This window comes from Pongo pygmaeus, chromosome 11 (genome assembly GCF_028885625.2).
Source record: "Pongo pygmaeus isolate AG05252 chromosome 11, NHGRI_mPonPyg2-v2.0_pri, whole genome shotgun sequence".
Taxonomy (NCBI): Eukaryota; Metazoa; Chordata; class Mammalia; order Primates; family Hominidae; genus Pongo; species Pongo pygmaeus.
The window spans coordinates 64,224,816-64,247,498 of record NC_072384.2 but is presented as its reverse complement, the minus strand read 5'-3'; the positions used below and the strand labels follow the sequence as shown (position 1 = coordinate 64,247,498).

Below are 22,683 nucleotides of genomic sequence, written 5' to 3'. Positions count from 1 at the left end.
GGGTCACACCAGTGTTGACAAGGAGATGAAGAGAAGCAGACACAGAAAACTGAGTAGCCAGAGAGTACAGATCTATAGAGAGTAAGAAATGTGGTCTCCTGGAAGAAAAATAATGTATTTTAGGAGGGTGGTCAGCTTTGTTTATTTTAATGTCGCTAATAGGTCTCATAAGTGAGTTCTGAGAAGTGGCCACGGATTTCTTCATAGTCAAAGTCTTTGGTGACTTTGATAGGAATCGTTTTAATGGATCAAAGGCTGGGAAAAGTATCATTGAAAGGGTTCAAGTGGGATAAGAGAAATTGGAGACACAAACTGCAAAAAACTCTTTTATTTATTTTTTATTTATTTTTTCGAGATGGAGTTTCACTCTTGTCGTCCAGGCTCGAGTGCAATGGCGCAATCTTGGCTCACTGCCACCTCCACCTCTGGGATTCAAGCGATTGTCCTGCCTCAGCCTCCCGAGTAGCTGGGATTACAGGCATATGCCACCACGCCTGGCTAATTTTTTTATTTTTAGTGGAGACGGGCTTTCACTACGTTGGCCAGGCTGGTCTCGAACTCTTTACCTCAGGTGGTCTGCCCACCTTGGCCTTTCAAAGTGCTGGGATTACAGGTGTGAGCCACCTGAACAACTCTTTTAAATAGTTAGTCATTCATTCATTCATTCTTGGTAAAGGCAAAGAGCAAAGATGACATGGCATTTGGTCAGGAGGCACTGACCCCTGCTGAAGGAGGATGTCTTAGGATCTGCTGACAGTCACAGGCTAGGAGTGTGAGCAGTAGCTCTTTGCAGTAGGTGACCTTGAAGGACCTTGCCTCAGGTAGGCATATAGATTTTTGCAGTGTTCCTCACTGAAACACTGCAGCTGTAAAGAGGTAGATTTAATCAAGCCAGATACTACTATACAAATAATGTTCCCTTTTTCATCCCTTCCTTTTAATGTCTCCAGATTTTTCTTTAAAAGTTAGTTTTTAACTCTGTTACTTATGAGTCCTCTACATTACAGTTAGTTGTTTGTGTGGCAGTCTCCCATTCTAGCCCAAGTTCCTTGAGAAAGGCCGTATTTTATTTTTCTCTACGTATCTATCCCATAGCCCAGCTTCTGCATGTGGCAGATGCTTCATAAACGTTTTTAAGGAATGACTATTATGTTCCATTTGGATATATCCTGTGCTTGACATAAAGTTCAGTGTCTTCCTAAAGTTTGCTACTTATTTCTAAATGTAGGATTGTATTTGGTCATTTTGTTTTCCAGAGTCCCTGTGAAGCAGGAAGAATGAGGGCAGGTTCACTGCAGCTCAGCAGCACGTCTGCAGGGAATTCATCTTTGAGAAGGACAAAGCGAAAAGCACCTTCCCCACCCTCCAAAATACCCCCGCATCAAAGTGATGAAAATAGTCGTGTGACTGGTAATGTGGTTGTTTCATTAACATTACATTTGTATTGTGTTTTGTTTAATATGGACAGTAGGAAAAATATGGGTATGTTAGTTATGCTTTTTTAATAATACTTAGGCTTTTTAAATACATCTTGATTAGTCTCACTTTGCTGCCATTTAAAAATCTGAAACATCACCAAATAAAGTGTCAAAATTATACAGCTCCATTATCCTAAGATGAGCATGTCATAATCCGTGAATTTATTCAGAAAGATGCTGCCATTTCAGGATTAGCTGTATGTAGAAAAGGGAGTCTAAGTGGATTTTAGTGTTTTACAGCTAGATAGTAAAATGGCTTCTAGCAAGGCTTACTGCTTTCTGAACTATATAAAAATAACTAAGTTAAACTGTTAAGGAATTGTTTTATTTGTGAATATGACTTTATAAGTTGTGTTGCTTCTTTCCTTTAGCCTTACAGCCAGTAGATGGAGTTCTTCCAGACAGTGCTTCAGAAGCAAACTCTCCAGAGGAGCTATCCAGCCCAGGTATGACACCCTTTTTCTACATGGTGTAATTACTGAAAAAGGACTTCAATGATAATTGAGTAGTGAATCCATTTGCGATGCTTTGTACATGAAAGAGATACAGATTCTTTGGTCTCATTTCCCCAATTTTTTATTATGAAATGAATTCTTGCCCCCACCCCTCTGCCCCTCAACCCAATTAGAGTATGAAGCTGGCAGAGATCAAAATTTCAGTTCTGGAATTGTCCTTGAGTACTTTCTCTATGTGGTCTCCTGCTTTCCCTTATGCAGTATCAGGTTAACATTTATTAACCTCCTTCCCAAGTGTAATGACACACCGAAATTAGGAATGTACCTTGGTGTGTGCAGAAGAAAACTTACAGGAAAGCGTAAGCACAATTTCTTTATGCAACTGTTCTAGGTATGAACTCAACATACAAGTTACCCTACTCTAATGGTAAAAATTTGTTGTCATGAAGATGTTTTCTGTTGCAGTATATGGCTCTCCTTGAGGATTATTTCCAAACAAAATTCCATTGCAAGTTACATAATTCATACTAATACTTTTCCAGTGTTTTTAATAATAGCTACTTAGTAGCTTTTCTAAGAAGTATGATAAAAATGTTTTAATCTTTAGAGTTACTATTAGACATCAATGAATGTGATAGACTGATAGACTAGTAATATCATACCAAAAATAGAATATGATTATGCTTGGACTTTATCATGGGGATAATTTTGTAAGTATAAAAAATGCTTAATATAACTCACCTGATTTTTATAATTTATATTCCAAATACAGGAAACATTTAGGAGCAACACTCTTGAATCTTTAATCTTTAAGTGGTATTTCAGAATTTGGAATTTTAGCATATATATGTAAGAATTCTTCACTCCTCTGTGATTTTAAATCTTACTCTCAGATAACTAGTAATGATTTTTCTCAGCTTTTACTCAGAATAATATAAATAATATAAATGGCACCATTTTTTTCCACAAAGGAAATGTATTGAATAATAACAATTACAACTGTTGAGTGAAATTGAAAGTCACTGAAGTATTATAAAAAGGAGTGCATGCTATTCAAACTTTGCTTCATACCTGTTTTTCTTCATTTTTTTTTTCCTTTTACCTCTTCTTGTTTAATGCATGGATAATTGTGAGCTAACAAATCTGATTTCTTCCAAAATGCTTCTTGGTCTCTGCTTGCCTTAACTCTGTTGTCTAAGTGCCATTTCTACAGATTCTACTTCTTTGGCAGAAACCTTTCACCCTGGGCTCTCCAGTCAGGAGCAGTGCACTGCGCCCAAGCTGATGGAGGAAACCTCTGTCTTTGAGTGCCCGGGGACACCTGAGGCAGCCATAACATCATTGACATGTAGGTGGTCAGGCCTTTCCTGGCTGGTGCTTTGTGTCAGGCAGGTTAAGATATCATCGATTGTAAATTTCATGAGCTATTGAAACCTTGTGTAAACATATTTTATAAAGAAAGAGAAGTTTCCCCTTTTTCACTTGAAATTTTATCTGGGTTTAGAGTTTGTTGTTTTTCCCAACCATACAGATGAATACAACAGAGTGGATTAGTTAAATAAAATCAGTGGTTCTGAAGAATTTTAGCTTCTCTTCTATTTGGCTTATATATACTGAGGGGTCACTTTGAAAACACAATGGAGGCTGGGCATGGTGGCTCACACTTATAATCCCAGTTACTCATGAGGCTGAGGTGGGAGGATTGCTTGAGCCCTGAATTTTGAGACAGCAGTGAGCTATGATCATGCCACTGAACTCCAGCCTGGGTGACAAAGCAAGACCTTATAATAAAAATAAAAAAACACGTTTGTATCTAATCCATCGTGGCCTTTCATTTTTCTCAATACAGAGTTTTCAAATTATATAAATACATTCTTAACACATAGATACAATATGCTATTGTAGACACATTATTTCTATTTCACATCATAATAAAGCATCATTTGCCAAAATATGTACATTTGAATATTCACTTAAACCTAAATTTTTAAATATTTTTATTGAGTAATCTATTTTTATAAATGATAAAAATACCATTAAAATTTCTCATGTTTATTTCTCAAAGAGCACAAATAGCACACTTTTCTGTCTGTATACTTAGAGATAAAATTTTAAAAATATATTTTAAGTACTTTAAATATTGAATTATGTTAAAAACTTAAATTAAATTTTCTGAATGTGCTGATTACTATAATTGGAAGGTATACTACCTCCCCACTCTGCCCACCCCCCGCCACATCCCCAGCCTTGGGATAAAATTAAATTTCATTCAGATACTATGGTGTATATGGAAATGTTTAATTATATTTAGCAAAAATCCAGAACCTCACTCTTTGGCTTACATTTACTTCCATGGCTAATCTTGACAATAAGCATGAACATTAACTGCTCAGGATGCCTCCTTCTCTTTTAGCCTGCTGGCTATTGGTTGTTGGTGATAAAATACATTTTTTTAAATTTATTATTATTATACTTTAGGTTTTAGGGTCCATGTGTTAACCACAGCTATTGAAAATATTTATGTGTAAACATATGTATTAATATGGATGATATTTAAGATATTGTAAGTGGAGAAAAAAGCTAGGTGGCTACAGTATGCTTCCATTTATATTAAATAAACTAACAAAAAGAAACATGTGAGTATGGTTATCAGCCTATGTATGTATATTACACTTTCTCAGGGCATACAGGAAAAACTGTTAAAGCAAGTTTCCTCTGAGAATCAAACTGGATAGGAATAAAACTTAATTTTCATTGTCCAATACTTGCTCTATTTGTATTTTCAAAAATTAAGCATCTAGGTCAGTGGCTTTTAACTCAGGTTGCATAGTAGAATCATCTAAGTAGTCTTAAAAGTCCCTTGCCCCACCCTTCAGAGATTCTGATTTTGTGGAGTAGGGTGTGAGCCTCAGTATTTTTAAAGGGGGCTCAGGTAATTCTCAAGTATAGTTGGTACTAATAACTATTGAGTCAAATTTTATGAGTGCCCTTGTAGACAATACAAAAATCTCATGTGCTTTTCATTTTCACTTTTAAAATTATTAATTTGCCTTTAATTTGCACTATTGAGATGCTGGATGAGTGTAAAAACCATTCAATTGAAAGATAGTTCTTAAATGAAATATTTAACTTGAAGTTTATGAGATTAAATAACCTCTTGTCTCTACCATGAATAAAACCTAGAGTGATAGCAAATTGTTTTGAGAATTATGAGTGAGATAATCTGGTTTTATGTTAACGTGACTACTCACCAGGAGAAAGAACTTCACTATTATTTTTGAGGCAGAATTTAAAAGAGTCCAGCTAATTATTATTTTTCAAAATTCCTTCCTTGCCAGAATTGCATATGATGAATGAGACAAATTAATATTTAGGATTATATCTGCATTTCTTTGTAGCTGGAATAAGCTCTGATTATAGCCTTGAAGAGATAGATGAAAAGGAAGAACTGAGTGAAGTGCCTAAAGTTGAAGCTGAAAATATTTCTCCGAAGTCACAAGATATTCCTTTTGTATCTACTGATATAATAAATACACTGAAAAATGATCCTGACTCAGCCCTTGGCAATGGTAGTGGAGAGTTCTCACAAAACTCCATGGAAGAAAAACAAGAAACTAAAAGCACAGATGGACAGTAAGTAGTCTCTGTGCTGGAGTGTTGGTGGCCGTTAGTTTAATTAATACTAGTCTTCTGAAATATAGATCTGATATTTTAAACATAAATATAGTCAGCCCTTTGGTTTTGGCTTTATCCTTTTTACCATTATATAAGAATGTTTATTAATGAAGTACTTACTTGCATGTAATTACATTCAAAGAAAATCGAATGTGACAATTCTAATATCCCTGTGTCAGATAAACCATGAGAAATAGTTTATTTGTGTGATTCAAAAATGAAAATTTTTATTTGTGTGTGTGTTTTGCCTGTTACCTATGTGACCTATATGTAATATTTAATTTTCAATTTTTACCAAGTATTCCTGGTGGATTTTCACTGGTATATGAAAACAATTCTGCATATTGGAGTATGATGTTAAATCACGAGTATTATCTTTGCAGTCAACTTTATGAAACAGAGAATGTACTTTCCGCTTGATTCTAGAAATGGGCAGCTATATTCTAGTCCACTTAGGTTTGAAATGCAACAACATGGATAAAGATGAAATCAACCAAGCAAAATAAACCATATATGTCAGAGGTTTACTATAATTTGCATGAGATTGTCTTTTTATTAAACTATTCTATCACCAAAGGGAAAAAAGATCAGTGAGGTCAGGCTACATTCTGATTTATATAGTTGACCTTGCCAGATGAAAACTAAACTGTTTCATTTAATTTTCTTTTTCTTTAAAAGGCAAATAACTGATAATAACAAAATAAAGCCACTACTTTGGAAAAGTGTCTATTTTACCAAGCTTCTTTCTTTTTAATGGGACCACCACATGAAAGTTAATGTTTCATAGCAACATTTCTTCTCAGTTATATTTTTTCTCTGCTTTTAAATTTCCGATGTTTGGCAGAAAGAAATGATTATTTTAGTCCATCTGTCTTTGGAAATTATTGCCTGTTTTCTCATTGTGTGTGTGTGTGTGTGTGTGTGTGTGTGTGTGTGTGTGTTTCAGTAGTATCAACATATAACATACAATGTCATATCTTCCAGAGAACCACAAAGTGTAGTATATGATACAAGCGATGAAAAGAAGGTAGTTGACAGTATAAGAAACTTGAAGTCGTTGGGCCCAAACCAAGAGAATGGTGAGTTATATAAATTAATAGCCAACACTTTCTTACTTTTATTATGTGCCAAGGACAATTCTTAACACTTTATATGTATTAACTCATTTAATCTCCTGTAACTCACTTAATACCTACCTCATTTATGGATATTATGGGTACTATTATTTTTAGTTCCATTTTACAGATGATTGTGCCACAGAGATATTAGATAACTCACCTGAGGTCTCACAACTACTACGGTAAGTGGTGAACCTAGGATTTAAACTGGGGCAATATTGCTCTAGAGTGTGCCCTTCACTACCATGCGTACTACTTTTGTTGTTAAAACATAGAAATTATCTAATTTAGACTTTGGATCTTAAAAATGTTTCCTCTTTGTATCTATTTGCGATCTGTTTCTCTTTTTTTCCATCTAACTTCCTTGGATGAAACTTTTCTGCCGGATTTTTCAAGGCCCAAATCATCTAATAATATAACCTTATTTACCACTGTTTCCCAGTTCCCATCCTCATATTAGCACAACTTATTTTTTCTCATGATGTCATTTGCTCATTTCTATATCATAAGGCATATATTCATGTTGTCTTTGCCTGAAAGACAATTTTTCATCTATTTTACCCATTCAACTTTTATCCAAATCATATCATTTCATTTTTTTACTTGATTATTAGAAGTTTTGTGGTTCTATATTTATGATTCCTTAACTGAATTAGGCAGTCTTAGATCAGATAAATGACATTTGATACTTTGCACTACTCATGGCACCTAGCAGAATCCTGAGATACTCATAAAATATGTACTTAGTATTGAATTTCAGAAAAACAATCCTATGCAAATAGAAAATTCAAAAAATACACAATGGTGTTTTAAGGGGTTAAGAAGGAAGTGGCTTATGAATTCTCATAGTCCAATCTATTATGTTAATCTAGAAAACTAGGTTAAGATATTTAGAAAACTTAGGGATGTAGTATTCATATTTGAATAAGACATAGATAATTGCAATGTCATACTTATATATATAATTATATATATATATATAAAATTGTATGTGTGTGGTATGTGTTCGTTAACTTGAATATGTATGCTACTGATTCATTTTCTCCCACATTCAATACCATTGTGAGATATCATACTGAGAAGGTCTAAAAGCAAATAATTTTTTCATTCTTTTCCACTTGAGTCAGTTTTTCACAGCATGTACTGTGATGGCAATAGCATTCCTATTGAGAAATTATGATTTAAAAGCTGCTTCTTTCTCTTTAAAACAATAGTCAAGTTGAATCATTTTTGTTAAGATTTTTGTTGTCAAGTTAGTGCCAGAGTCACAAGTACATTTACGTAGTATTTTGATTTGCATATGGTTTGTTTTGCTATGACCTTTGTCAACTCTAGTTGTTTTTTTAAAGTAAATAATGTCTATTATTCTTAAAGTAGTTTTATTCTGTTTTCGTTTTTACCTACCCTTATCGAAATCACCTTCTTGTAAGTTTGTCAATGTCAGTGTCACTTTTGAGTAGAGGGTCACTATAGTATAAAAGATACCTTCTCCCTCTACTGGCCATTCTTGGAAAATGATCTAGCCATTTATAAACACTTGGTTAACATCATTGTCAGTTGTATATGAGGATGGATTCTGGGTTTCCAGGACTGCCAATCACTGGAAATAATCATGAAATGTTGAGAAGAAATTCAGAGTTAGACAATGGTAAGTAGGTGTAACCTACCAAAAATATGAAAAACAGAGACTTATAATTCTAAAACCAATAAATTAGGGTTTTTAAAAGGGGATTCAATTTAAAATATATGTTTACATTGATTTACTTTCTTTTGGAAAATATTTCTGGGAAATACATATATTCAGTGGAAAATTAGAAATAAGAAAGAAAGAAGGAAATACATTTAGACTCATTTCCTGCTGCCAGAGATTGTTTCTTAAATTCTTCCATGCTTATAACAGTGTTCAAAATATTGTTTTTCGTATGAACATTGAAAAATACTTATGAACCACGTAAATTGAGAGCAGAGGCAGAAATGTGCCTCTTCTATGGTTCCTAAGAGCATGGGTCCTTAATTTTGTAAATCAAAATAGTTAATAATAATTGGTCATTGAGAAAAGAATTCACCTAGGTAGATGAGTAACTGTGCAATCAGGCAGAGTTTAAAAATGTGAAGATATGTTTTTAAATTGTATACAAATTTACCTAACATGATATTTTTCTGCATGCATATCTTTTTTTCTTTATTTAAGAGAGTAACTATATAATATAGCTTATTACATTTTAGGCAGTGTACTTCATCTCATCCTTACAGGTAAAAGTGGGTAATGATAAAACTATAGAGAAATAACTTGACATAATTTCACAGTTTGACCCCCAAGGCTCACATTTAACTTGTGCTGTGCAAACCACTGCCATATGTGAGAAGGCCACTAGGGTTTTGAAGATAAGCATAGTGATCGTGCAGGAAGCATGATTCTTCAGGGCATTTGAATAGAGGAGCAGAGGAATGACTTAATTCAGTACTGGGCACATGGTGCAGACTCCAAAGCCTGTTTCCTTCCACATGCCTCCTGCCAGTGCTTTGCCGTCATGTTGTTGACTGGAAGCTTTCGCTCTCTTAACCCAGACACTGCCAAATGAGTTTTGTTTTCAGGAGGTCTGAATTAGAATCAAGAGGAAAAGTAGTGCAAGGGAGAGGAAGGTTATTCTCTACTTTGATTTTGACTCTGACTGTAGAATAAGGATGCCTATTTCCAACAGAGAAAAATCAAAACCATTATGACTGATTTCATGGCATTGAAATCACCCATGTTATAACTAAAAATAAAGTCCTCTAACAGCCTTCAGCAAAGATACCTAGTTAACAAGACAATTAACTGAGATTCTGTTTTTACTGTAAATCTTAATCTTTTCTGTTAAGGCCTTCATTAAAACTGCATTTGCTGGGATTCTTTTCCTTTTAATGTTAGGTATGAAAATTTAAATATGCTAGGGGCTATAGAAAAGACAGTCAAAATAGAGGAAAAATACAGTTTTTGAATTTGTCAACTTCTATTTTTTGTCATGAACAATGACTGAATGACATCTTCTAAGAAGTAAAAACTTATTTTTATTTACCTTCTATGGAGTGTTTATTCTGGTCAATATACTAATGAGCATGCTATCTAAATGATACATATATAATATAAATATTTTCACCTTTTTATGTCTGAGCAAACTGAGGCTCAAAGGGGTTAATTAACATGTTGTGGCCACACTAGTTAAGCCAGGGATTCCAAACTTCAGTCTGTATGAATCCAAAGCACGTACTATTTTCTCTGTATGCTACTACCTACCTTTATATAGTCAGTGAGTTGAAAATTTTCTGTAGAATTCAAACCAAACTATTTCAGGTTGGAAAAAGTAGGCATTAAAAACTTGAGGTTTTCTACTTTTTTCATATATTTAACTTGATGATTTTTTTTTCTCAGTAGTTCAAAATGAAATAATTGTCTTTCCAGAGAACACAGAAGACAATATGAAAAATGGAATGAAGAAAACAGAAATCAGTGTAGGAGGTGTTGCCAAAAATAACAACATTGATATAGAAGTTGAGAGACCATCAAACTCGCAGGCACATGAAACTGATACTGCTATAAGTTACAAGGAAAACAATCTAGCAGCTTCATCAGTACCAGATCAAAAACTGAATCAACCCAGTGCAGAAAAGACAAAAATGCAAGATGCAGCAATTCAGACAACCCCTTCTTGTAACAGTTTTGATGGGAAACACCAAGATCATAATTTGTCTGACTCCAAAGTTGAAGAAAGTGTGCAAACTTCAAATAACAACATATCAACTCAACACTCATCCTTAAGTTCACAAGATTCTGTAGATACCTCAGAGGAATTCAGGAGTCAAGGCACCCTAATTATACATTCAGAAGATCCACTTACCGTAAAAGATCCAATTTGTGCACATGATAATGATGATCTTTTGCCTCCTATAGATAGGATTGACAAAAATTCAGCTGCTTCTTACCTAAAGAATTACCCACTTTATAGACAGGACTACAATCCCAAGCCAAAACCTTCAAATGAAATTACACGAGAGTATATACCCAAAATTGGCATGACTACTTATAAAATAGTGCCTCCCAAATCCTTGGAAATATCGAAAGACTGGCAATCAGAAACCATAGAGTATAAAGATGATCAGGACATGCATGCTTTAGGGAAAAAGCACACTCATGAGAATGTGAAAGAAACTGCCATCCAAACAGAAGATTCTGCTATTTCTGAAAGCCCAAAAGGGCCACTGCCAAACCTTAAACCAAAGCCTAACCTGAGAACAGAGCATCAAGTGCACAGTTCTGTGAGCTCACCTGATGGTGCCATGGTTAGTCCTCTGAAACCTACTCCCAAAATGACAAGAGACACTGGCACAGCTCCTTTTGCACCAAATTTGGAAGACATAAACAATATTTTGGAATCAAAATTTAAATCTCGGGCTTCAAATCCCCAGGCCAAACCCAGCTCTTTTTTTTTGCAGATGCAGAAGAGAGTATCGGGTCACTATGTGACATCTGCAGCTGCCAAGAGTGTCCATGCTGCCCCTATTCCTGCTCCAAAAGAACTGACAAATAAAGAGGCAGAAAGGGATATGCTGCCTTCTCTGGAGCAGACTCTTTCTCCCTTAAGTAAAACGCCTCACTCTGTTCCACAACCCCTTGTTGAAAAAACTGATGATGATGTCATCGGTCAGGCTCCTGCTGAAGCCTCCCCTCCTCCCATAGCTCCGAAACCTGCGACAATTCCTGCTAGTCAGGTATCCACACAAAATCTGAAGACTTTGAAAACTTTTGGAGCCCCACGACCATACTCAAATTCTGGTCCTTCACCGTTTGCTCTTGCTGTAGTGAAGAGGTCACAGTCTTTCAGTAAAGAGCGCACCGAGTCACCTAGTGCCAGTGCATCCGTCCAACCTCCAGCCAACACAGAAGAAGGGAAGACTCATTCTGTAAATAAATTTGTGGACATCCCACAACTTGGTGTGTCTGATAAGGTAACTGTAGCCTTTTTAAAAATAAGTATTCAAATTTAATGACATGGTTTAATGGGGGTTAACAAACATGTTGATATGTTTGTGTGCTACTTAACTCTGAACTCATATTAATCTGAAATTAAGCTATTGTAGTGAAGAGAGTGGTAATACATAAAACCTGATTATTTGCTCGCAATTACAACTTATATAACTTGTTTAGGTATTACTGTAAGGTCATCATTATATAATTGTGTCATTAGCAAATGTTTTAAAGTTTCTTTGCTCATATCATTTGTATGATATATTTACTAGTTTATGGTTCTATTTTCCTGTGTTATCTTAATTTGTTTTTAACTTGTCTAAATCTTCTGGTTTATTCTCCAATTTTACATTACTATGTAATAGTAAAGGAAATGGTCTTAATGAAATGGAAAAATAACAGTATGAGACACTAGACAAAATAACTGAGCATCTCTCAGCTATGTGATTTCCATCGTATACACTCAACTTCAGCTTGCATATATTGTACATTTTCACATATAAATACATTGAAAGCAGAATTTTAAAATGTAATTTTCTTAATTCCCCATTTTGTTAATTCAGTGTCAACTTTCAACTAGAATATGTATGTTGACCAAACTGTTATCTAACCACTATCTAATCTTAAATATTTACCAAAAAGGAGTGTTGTTGACTTAGTGTTTGGTCAACTAAATGTTGTATTTTGCTAGCTTCAGATAATAGAGTCAAAGGAGAAGATGAAATTCTCAGCATGATTTATGATAATCCTCATGCAATTTTAAAGAAATACTTTGTGTACTCTTACTCTGATAGTGTTTAAAGAATACGTTCATATTTGTGTGACAGTTCCAGAAGTATTTAATATTACTTTTTCAAACATTCCTAGAGCAAAAGAATGTTAACCATATTGCCAAGTAAATATTTTTCCATAACTGTATAACAACATTTATCTTAATATTTTTCATGTATTTTACATTTATGTTTATTACTTTGATATAGCATCAGGAATAGAAGTATGATACAAAGATTAATTCTTTACTTGAGCACAAAGCCTGTGATTTTTCTTGGAATAGAATACCATTCCTAAACAATGGAAGCTTGGTTAGATAATAAAGCTTTTAAGTCATTGCCTGAGCCCTGTTTGGCTCATTTTTTGGTAAAGATACGTATTTGGCAGTTTGAAAAAGACATTTAAGATTACTTGATAACATATGCCACTTACATCAGTTACTAAATATTCCTTCCTGAGACGCGTAATTAAATTTTTTAGTCTTCAGTTTGGAAGTTCCTAATTTTTATATATTGATTCTCATGGCAAAAAATAAAACATGGTTAGCACTTAGTCCATGTGACTTCCAGAAACACAAAATAAGCTATTAAGTGTAGCATAGTAATTAGTATTCCTTTATTAGAAGATATATTAGATTCAACAAATATGACATTGTCTATTTGACTGTTTTGCTCATTTAAAAATAGTAATTTCATATCCTGGTATGTTGAAACCATGAAAATGAGTCATTTTTTAATTTGTAGTATTTTTTAAAATCTTAATTTGGCTTTTCTAACCAGTTCTGTGTATTGGTGAAGTCAGCAGTATTTAACTCAAGAACAATAAAATTACCACTGTATTTATGAAGCAAAGAGTGGTACCACTTTTCTTCTTTGGCTTCCTGAGTTCAAGAGAAAATAATGCCCTCACCTTCCAGCTTAGCCCTGGCAGCAGAGATAATTCAGTGGGTGAGGAAACAGAGCTCTGTCTGAAACACCAGTGTGGCAAATGTGATTGTTAAAGAACTATTGATGATGAAAATGTTTTGCAAAAAATGGCCCATTCTTTTCTTGGCATTCATATAAATATTTCACATTTATTTTTGTAGGAAAATAACTCTGCACATAATGAACAGAATTCCCAAATACCAACTCCAACTGATTGCCCATCATTCACTGTTATGAGACAAAGTTCTTTAACATTCCAAAGCTCTGACCCAGAACAGATGCGACAGAGTTTGCTGACTGCAATCCGTTCAGGAGAGGCTGCTGCCAAATTGAAAAGGGTAAGTCTTCTTTATCAGATGGGTGACAGTGGGTTTATTGTCACCATTGTCAAACTAATACTTAGGGAAAAAATTTTCTAGCACGTAAATCTAAATAGGGTTCCCAAAGTTACTCTTCTATGTCTTTGAAGTATAAGCTGAAAGAGTTCCAGAGTCTTACACGTACTTGAAAAATATGTCAGGTCTATTTTCCACAACGTGGGCCAGGTGCAGAACATGAATTTTGTTCATTCTTACATAACTATATATAGAGAATACCCTGGACTCTGATTTTAAGAGATTATGTTAGCACCTCGAGAAAGGCTCTTTGGAAAATACCTTCCTTTTCCAAAAAAGGGACATTAGTGATAGGAACCTACAAGTTTGTAGTCATAGCTCTTGCCATGATTAGTTACTACCATATGTGAGGCTTAGGGAAGAGTTTTATAGGTTAAACCAAAAAAAAGTGCAGAATATCTAGAGAATGTAGATGATAGATAATGCAGAAATTCAAATCTTAGTAATGTCCTGCCAAAGTTATCTAGCTCCTCCTTACTGTGGGGTAGAAGAAGAAAAAAAGAGGAAGTCTGCTTTTTCTCAGGAAAAACACCCAAGTGTCACAGGGAATTCTTTTCAGGTGAATTTCCTCCTTGGGGTCCCTTCATCCGCTGAGAAGAAGATGTGGTGAAGCTTTGAACAAGGCATCAGCACTTAGACTCCCCAGAGGGAGTCCTCTCCCTAAACCTCTGTTGTCTTCTCCCCTTAATTCTCCTGGTTGGAAGCACCTCCGCATCTAAGACAAGGAAAGTACTTATTATTCCATTAACTCTCTAGGCATTTCATTTTGTGAATTCCTTCTGTGATCATTTTAAAAGCCATTTAGAGAATAGTAAGAGACTTGTTGAGCAAAACATTAGGCTCAACAGAAATTAAATCTGCAAAGGAACAGGAATGCTACAAAGATAGGAAAAGAAATGGGGAAAGGCTTTCCGGGCCTTTCAGCCATATCAACATTGGCCAAACTTGACTGCATAAGCCAACTTCCTTGGTGTGTATGTGAGGAGGTATGAGTGACAGTCATTCCTCCCAGAGGACTTGGCACCCTGTCTGGGCAAACATGGAGACAAGGCAGAATACTGGGTGCTGTCAGGAGTGGAGGAAACAGGAGGGAATACTACAGTGGATTCGATTTGAATTTTGTAAATTATTTGTAGAGTCTGATTTTAGGTGCCAGGCAGCATAACAATTTGGTATAGCTTTTTTTTTTTTTTTTTTTTCTTTTATTATTATTATTATTATTATCATCATTATTATACTTTAGGTTTTATGGTACATGTGCGCAATGTGCAGGTAAGTTACATATGTATACATGTGCCATGCTGGTGCGCTGCACCCACCAACTTGTCATCTAGCATTAGGTATATCTCCCAATGCTATCCCTCCCCCCTCCCCCCACCCCACAACAGTCCCCGAAGTGTGATGTTCCCCTTCCTCTGTCCATGTGTTCTCATTGTTCAATTCCCACCTATGAGTGAGAATATGCGGTGTTTGGTTTTTTGTTCTTGCGATAGTTTACTGAGAATGATGATTTCCAATTTCATCCATGTCCCTACAAAGGACGTGAACTCATCATTTTTTATGGCTGCGTAGTATTCCATGGTGTATATGTGCCACATTTTCTTAATCCAGTCTATCATTGTTGGACATTTGGGTTGGTTCCAAGTCTTTGCTATTGTGAATAATGCGGCAATAAACATACGTGTGCATGTGTCTTTATAGCAGCATGATTTATAGTCCTTTGGGTATATACCCAGTAATGGGATGGCTGGGTCGAATGGAATTTCTGTACTTATATGGTATAGCTTTTAATATTGAAATTGGTTTTTCATCGGTCATGACAAATTTATATTTTTAGAGGAGGATAAATGCCCATGTTAATAAATTACACATCCTCACGAAAAGTTTTCTTTTTCTGATCTTGTAAATTAAGGATGAGTTTCAAACCAAGCACTACTGATTTCTCAGTTCAATAAATTTGGCAAGCATTTTTAAAGCACATAAGTAACAAATATTGTACTAGATACTGAGAATACAAAAATGAATAAAATGAAGCCTCTGTCTTCTGTGCATTCACAGCCTGGTCCTGAGATACATTAGTATATCAGGCCCATGGGAGAACCAAGTTACTACACAGAAACTGATTGCGATGCCTTTATACTAGGTCAGTGAAGATATTCATCAGTTTCAATGAACTAATTGCAGAAAACTGCATTAAGTTGGAAATGCCTTTTAGGCCAACAGAATTATACAGGCCAGCAGCTATATACTTGGTGTGTTATGGGCCCTGACTTGGCAGTCCTTTCACACAGAAAACTCTCATTGCTTCTAGAATGAGCTGAATATGAATCAACATAAAAAGCGGGCAATAAATGATTATCCTATAATTGTTTCCTGTTTAAAACTAATTAGGTTCTATTGAATCTAAAATTTTCTTTCAGCGGAACCTTATTGATAGCTCTGAGTATAGTGCCAGATTCTAATTTTTTTAAATTAAAAATCTCATCTATAATCCATCTCATTTCACTAAAAATAGACATAGTATCTAGTAAAGTTCACAATATACAAACTTCATCACCAGCATTTTTCACTTCTAGTTACATACCCTAAAAATGTTGTTATTGTGTACCAGGACTCTCACACATAAGAATGTTCATGGAATATTATTTGTAAAAACTCCAAATAAATATAACCCTAATATCCAATTAGTAGAATTAATAGCAGTATATTCAAAGAATGGACTGTCATATAGCCATCAAATGGACAAAATATAGTAAAATGCAACAATGTGCACAAAAATACACAGATATATATGCATAAAGTTTGACAGCATACAAAAATAATTTACATTATTTAGTGATGCATGCATAAGCGGCAGTTATTTTTAAAAGCAAGGAAGTAATTACAAAACTTATGATAGCGCTTACTTCCAGAGGGAAAAAAGAGGGGTTGGTGAGGGCTTATTGATGTAGGCCATGCACACAATTTAAGGGGGAATCAAAAAGCTAAGTAATCCAGATAAATGTTATTTATTGTAATGCAATAAAAATATTCAAAATAAGGCTAAAATCTATGCTGAAGAAAATACCACAATTTTAAAAGAAGATTAATAGGGAACTTGGAGGTATGTTTTCTCTTGACATGAGTGGTGCATTGTATGCACATTTGTTTTTCACTGGGCTGCGTATTTACATTTAGTGAATTTTTCTATACATATATTCTATTTCAAAAAATTGCAAAAGGAAGTAAAAATGGGCACAGGCAGGCTCTTAATTTCTTGTGATCTTTGCTTAAGTCATATGTTTCTGTTCTGTACTGAAGATTTCTTCTAGTTTCTTTTAAATTCTGACATTTCTTTTATAGAACAACAATTATATTGCCAAATAAAATCTCCAGTGATTTTGATAGTAGATTTAGATTGTTCATCAGAAAGTTGGCTCTGTGTTTCTCTATATCTTGGCACCCAAATGATCAATTTAACTCCAGGTACCCACTTGTCTTATGGCTCTGGTTCATACGCAGGCAATTAACCTTCATTATAATGGTTGGTTCACAATAGAACAATTATCTAGTTGATTGCTCTAGTGTAAATGTAGTCATAAATATGCCATGGTTTTTTTTCATGTTTCAGAAGGGATTTTTTGCATACCTTACCCCTACTCAACCCCCATGTAGTCACAGAGATTAGTCTTTTCTTCAAGTAAAGCATTAATAAATCGAGCTCAGTATGTTATAAATTGTGTGATGTTAAGGTTTATGAATCAGCAAATTATTTACAAAGAGTAAGACAGATTAATTCATTACCCTTGGCCTGTGTTGACATGAGAACAACTTTGGCTTTCAGTACTTGGTGGTCTCTGATTTACTAAAAATCAAGTTATTACCCTATTACAAGTAAGGTCTGAAAATAGTGAATGATATTTTGATATTTATCAGTATGTATTAAGTGTTTTTCAAATGTAAGATTTATCTTTGGTTCAACAGAAGGTGGAGGGAAGGAAAAAACTGAGTAAGTCACACAGAATCTTGCTGGCTTGTTTTGTTTATTTAATTAGTTTTTTTAATTCATATTTCCTTAGTTTAAATTTGAACAACCAAAGAGTTTCAGGTTGGCAGCGATTTCTACGTTTTTAAAGTAAATGTAAATGATAGAAATTTTTATAGTTACATTCCTTATGGAAAAAAGAAAGCCATGTGAAATTCCTAAAAATGCTTTAAACTTCAAGAGTAGACAATCAACTAGTAGATATTCACATCAGTAAATTCTTAAATGTTGTTTTTTTAAGTATCTGTATTATAAGTGTAATATGTTCCTCATTCAAAAACATTCAAGTGATACCTTCTTTTCTGTTTATGAATGTTTGTAAAAAGTTACCATATTCCATTTAAGAAATATTTATTGAGCACTACACTGTCCCAGGCACTAAAATATTGATATGAAGTAGGTATAAACCGGCATTAAAATCAATAAGATCTCTGCCCTCAGAATGCATAAACTAGTATTCTGTTGATGGCTTCTTGTGTTTAAAAGTTTAGTAAACAAGTTTTTAAATAATAAAGAAGATGTCATTTCTCTTCAAAAATAACCATTCTTGATAGGTTGCTCTGTAAGCTTCTAGCCCACTTTTGTAGTATGTAAACGTATTTAATTTACAAAATGGAATCCTCTGCAAATCCATTCATAAACAAATGTCTCTTTGAAGCATTTTTAAATTGTTTATATATACACATATACTATTCTTTTAAAGATTACATAGTATTTGACTTTATGAATGTGACATAGCTTATTTGTTCATTATTTGTGGACATTTAAGTGGATTCTGTATATGATGGTACAATGAGCATCTTTTACATGGAGACGTTTAGAGCCATCAAGATGTTTTCCAAATGCCTAAAACAAATTTTCTCCTTCACAAAGAATTATGAGAACTGCAATTTTGGCAAGAATTACAAAATAATTATCCTGTACACAGAAACATTTAGGACCAAGGTTCCACAATGGAAGTCATCACCTCTGCAGTCAATTAAGTGTACTGATTTCCTTTCCTTATGGGGGCCCAGTGTGCAATGGCTGCAAACAGCAGCTTCCTTGGTGGTGTATGCAGCCTGTTTCCTGTATAGGTTGCTCTAAGGGACCTTGATAGTAGGCCTTTCAGATGTATGTTCATGTCTCTGACCTTGCACTACCCCAAGGTAGGCTCCGAACAGGCATGCGAGGTGCCTTTGGAAAGCCCCAGGGCACTGTGGCCAGGGGTCACATTGGCCAAGTTACCATGTCCATCCGCACCAAGCTGCAGAACAAGGAGCATGTGACTGAGGCCCTGCACATGGCCAAGTTCAAGTTCTCTGGCTGCCAGATGATCCACTTCTCAAAGAAATGGGGCTTCACCAAGTTCAATGTCGATGAATTTGAAGACATGGTGGCTGAGAAGTGGCTCATCCCAGATGGCTGTGGGGTCAAGCACATCCCCATCGTGGCCCTCTGGACAAGTGCCAGGCCCTGCACTCATGAGGGCTTCCACTGTGCTGCCCCCTCTTAATACTCACCAATAAATTCTACCTCCTCTCCAAAAAAAAAAAAAAAGAAAGAAAGTCATTACCTGTCATTTGTGGGCTATACTTGGAAAGAAATCTCACAGGCATACTAAAGAGAGTGCAGATGAGTTTTCCCTTCTGCTGGTGGTGACTCTTCTTCTTACCATTTTCTTTTAGGTGTGTAGCATCAATCACTCTGCTCCATCCTGGATTCATCAGACAATCGAGAAAACTCATTAGTTTAGATGGCCAGTCTTTATTTAGTAAAAGGCAAAAAGCAAAGCACAAAGAAGCCAAGTCCAAACTAAATTTGCCAATTTCATTTTCTTTTTAACCAATTTACTCAGATAATAGGAAAATCTGTGGCCATTTGTACTCCAGTTGTCTTCTTGTGAGAAAATGATAGTGTTTGGTTATGAATCTAAATTAGTCAAATTATAATCTAAACTGTCTTAAAATATCTTCATTATATTGCAAGTATGATGTTTCAAAATATAGATACTTACTATTCAGAATACAGATGACTTTACATTTTTCAAAAGCTGGAATTTCACACTATGTAGAAAATTCTTGTTTTAGTGTTTTTATTCCCTTATAGTTTGTGAATAGAAGACTTTGCCATAGAATTTTGAAACTTAGGAGTTTACTTACTAGGGAAAAAAAAAGCTCCTTTTCAGTCTGCAGTCATTTGGCTTAACAGTCACAGATTTTAATTTTTAAATCCTTCATATGAAAGCATTTTTAAAACCAAGGGCTAGTTTTTTTGTTTTGAATAAATAGGGGGCCATTGGGAGGGGGATTTCATGTTAATTTATACCATCAGTACAAAATTTGTAAAATTCATTGCTTTGTGGAATTCACTTTATCTTTCTACATTCTCAGAGGCAGTTTTGGGGAGCCAGAATTACAGAATTAATCTAGCTAAAAATGCTCTTTAACAGCTTGGCTTGCAGTCTGTTTGTGCTCTTGTCTTTTGTGTTGATTTGGTAATTCTGTACAGATTAAGATGTGTTAATGGATTATTTAACTTATTTGTTGTGAAAATAACAACCCTCTCTTTTTAAATTTTATGGTAGAATGAACATTTATTCTTGATTATAATTTATTGAATAATAAATACTTATCATTTACAATTAAGCAGAAGTTAAAATGTGGTAACTGTTGAAAATTGAAAATTAGACAGCTGTCCCATTTTAAATTGATGGATGCAAAGTGTGTTTCTTTCTCTTAGGTTACCATTCCATCAAATACAATATCTGTGAATGGAAGGTCAAGACTCAGCCATTCCATGTCCCCTGATGCCCGGGACGGCCGTTAAATGTTACCCTGCCACACCACTGCACTTCACTTCCACTTCAGACCAACTTCATACTAATGGAACATTTTGGCAAATGTATATTCAGATGTACACTAATATATTATCTTTTAAAATATTAGAATTTGTGCTGTGGCTTTTAATGCCAGAAGAAAAGTTACCAGAATTTATAATTTATAGTAATTTTTTGATCTTTTTTTTGCCTTAAGAGTTGAATATGCTGCTTTAGAACTTTAAAACAAGGTGTAAATGATTTTCACTTTTTACAAATGAAAAATAATCCCTTTGTATTGATTTCATTTACCAGCACATTCTCTACAATGGTGACTTAGACAAAAGTGTAAGATTCGTAGACTTATATTTGTATGACATACAACTAGGACAAACATAGATATGACATTTGCTGCCTCAGTGTTGCAATTGGAAATGTTTATAAGTTATATGAAAGCCTGCTTTGGGCTGAAAGAATGATTTAGAAAACTAGTGATACCAAATAAGTGTATTCAGTTCAATAATTATTTTCAATGATGAATCACTTAGTGTGAAAGACTTGCCTTGTGTATTCTTTATGTAATTACAAATCACTGTCAATTTTATGGGAAGCTCATAGTATTTTAATATTTTATTAACATGGAACTCTTGTTTTTTTAATCTTTAGAACTTAAATTCTACAAGAATTTTAAATATTTTCTGTATATAATTATGACATTGTCACACAGAAATTACACATTTTATGTGCCAGAAGCCTTAAAAATCTGTGAAAATGCTGATATATTGTGACAGTTATTTCACATTTGATATGTAGAGAGGAATAGGGGTTAGTTTATGTTTATATTGAAAAACTTTAAAGACTATTTGGAAGTTCCAGAAATTCTGGTTTTAATTCAAGTAAAATGATAAAATAGTCATTATATAGTTCAGATGCTAATATTCTAAGTAATAATATATATTTACATTGAAGCTAAAACTGTTAAGCAAAACAATGCCAATTTGTCAGCTTACAGCTCTTCTGGAGTCTAGAGCCTGTTGGTGTTCTGTCCCTACTTTAAGAATTTAATTGCTCACTTATTCTGAAAGCTTTGTTCAAACAAGATGATATTAAATTTGTTTTTACTAAAACTACTGGGATATCTGCCTCTTGGGGATTTTTTTTTCAATTTAATAAAAGCAAGTTGTATATTTGGGGTGCTTTTTAAAATATATAGTTTGTGTCAACCAGCATATTTATTTCCCTTACCTGATGCATACATTTCTATTAGCCAGTGAACAAACAAGAAATTTGTAAGATTTACCATTTATCAGGGATCCCTAGTGTACATTTAAGCCCTGGCATTCTGACTCCAAAATGCATGGTCTAAGTATGTAAAATGTTTAGCATAGTTCCTGATACATGGCATGGCCATCTTAAATGCTAAATGTTGATACTGTTTTCCTTGAATCAGTTGGAGAGACCCTCATATATAGATACTTAAGTTATGTTGTTATAAGCAAGTAAAGAAAGGAGTGAATTTTTTTTAAAAAATTGTGTTGGCATAATTATCAACTTATAAAAATATAAATTTGGATCCCTAATTTAAACCTTCATATATTTTGAGTTGGATTGAAAACTTAAAGACAAGCGACATGTAAGATGTTTTCAATATATTAATATATAAGAAAGGCTTAATTTATGAAGATATAAAAGTTCCTACAATTCATGATAAGTCTACCTAATCGAAATATTAGCACATTATTCTTACAAGAGGAAATTCAAAAGGCCAACAAACATGGAAAAAAAATGCTCTTCACTGATAATCAGGGAAATACAAGTTAAAAACATGGAAAGGTACTACATCAAATTAGCAAAAACATAAGTTTCAAAATAGCAAGTGTTGTGAGGAACATCAAACAGTGGGAACTGTAACTGTTGGTGGGAAAATACACTGGCATAACTACCAGTTCTGCAATGTCTAGTAAAATTAAAGATTCCTTACCGTGTTACCTTAAATAAGTACTTATGCACATGCATAAGGAGACATCTGCAAAAATGTT

The 22,683-nt window shown here is 34.3% G+C and overlaps 1 protein-coding gene and 1 non-coding gene across 9 annotated transcripts in view; both read left to right on the top strand.

The window, feature by feature from the left end:
* COBLL1 (cordon-bleu WH2 repeat protein like 1) overlaps positions 1–21,774 on the top strand; it is a 158,924-nt gene extending 137,150 nt beyond the window's left edge. For 7 of the 8 annotated variants that reach the window (XM_054477792.2, XM_063647584.1, XM_054477793.2 and 4 more), the window contains 7 exons: positions 1,257–1,410; positions 1,850–1,924; positions 5,332–5,566; positions 6,593–6,687; positions 10,169–11,712; positions 13,590–13,766; positions 20,569–21,774. In XM_054477792.2, coding sequence (XP_054333767.1) covers positions 1,257–1,410; positions 1,850–1,924; positions 5,332–5,566; positions 6,593–6,687; positions 10,169–11,712; positions 13,590–13,766; positions 20,569–20,655 — 2,367 coding nt within the window. In that variant the 3' untranslated portion in view covers positions 20,656–21,774. Of the gene's footprint in view, positions 1–1,256; positions 1,411–1,849; positions 1,925–5,331; positions 5,567–6,592; positions 6,688–10,168; positions 11,713–13,589; positions 13,767–14,382; positions 19,395–20,568 lie in introns of those variants that run through there. The other variant, XM_063647585.1, reaches the window with a different exon arrangement.
* LOC129032247 (small nucleolar RNA SNORA70) lies at positions 18,817–18,951 on the top strand. The gene has a single exon (XR_008501263.1). It is a non-coding gene; the product is annotated as a small nucleolar RNA SNORA70 (small nucleolar RNA).
* Positions 21,775–22,683: the final 909 nt, after the last annotated feature.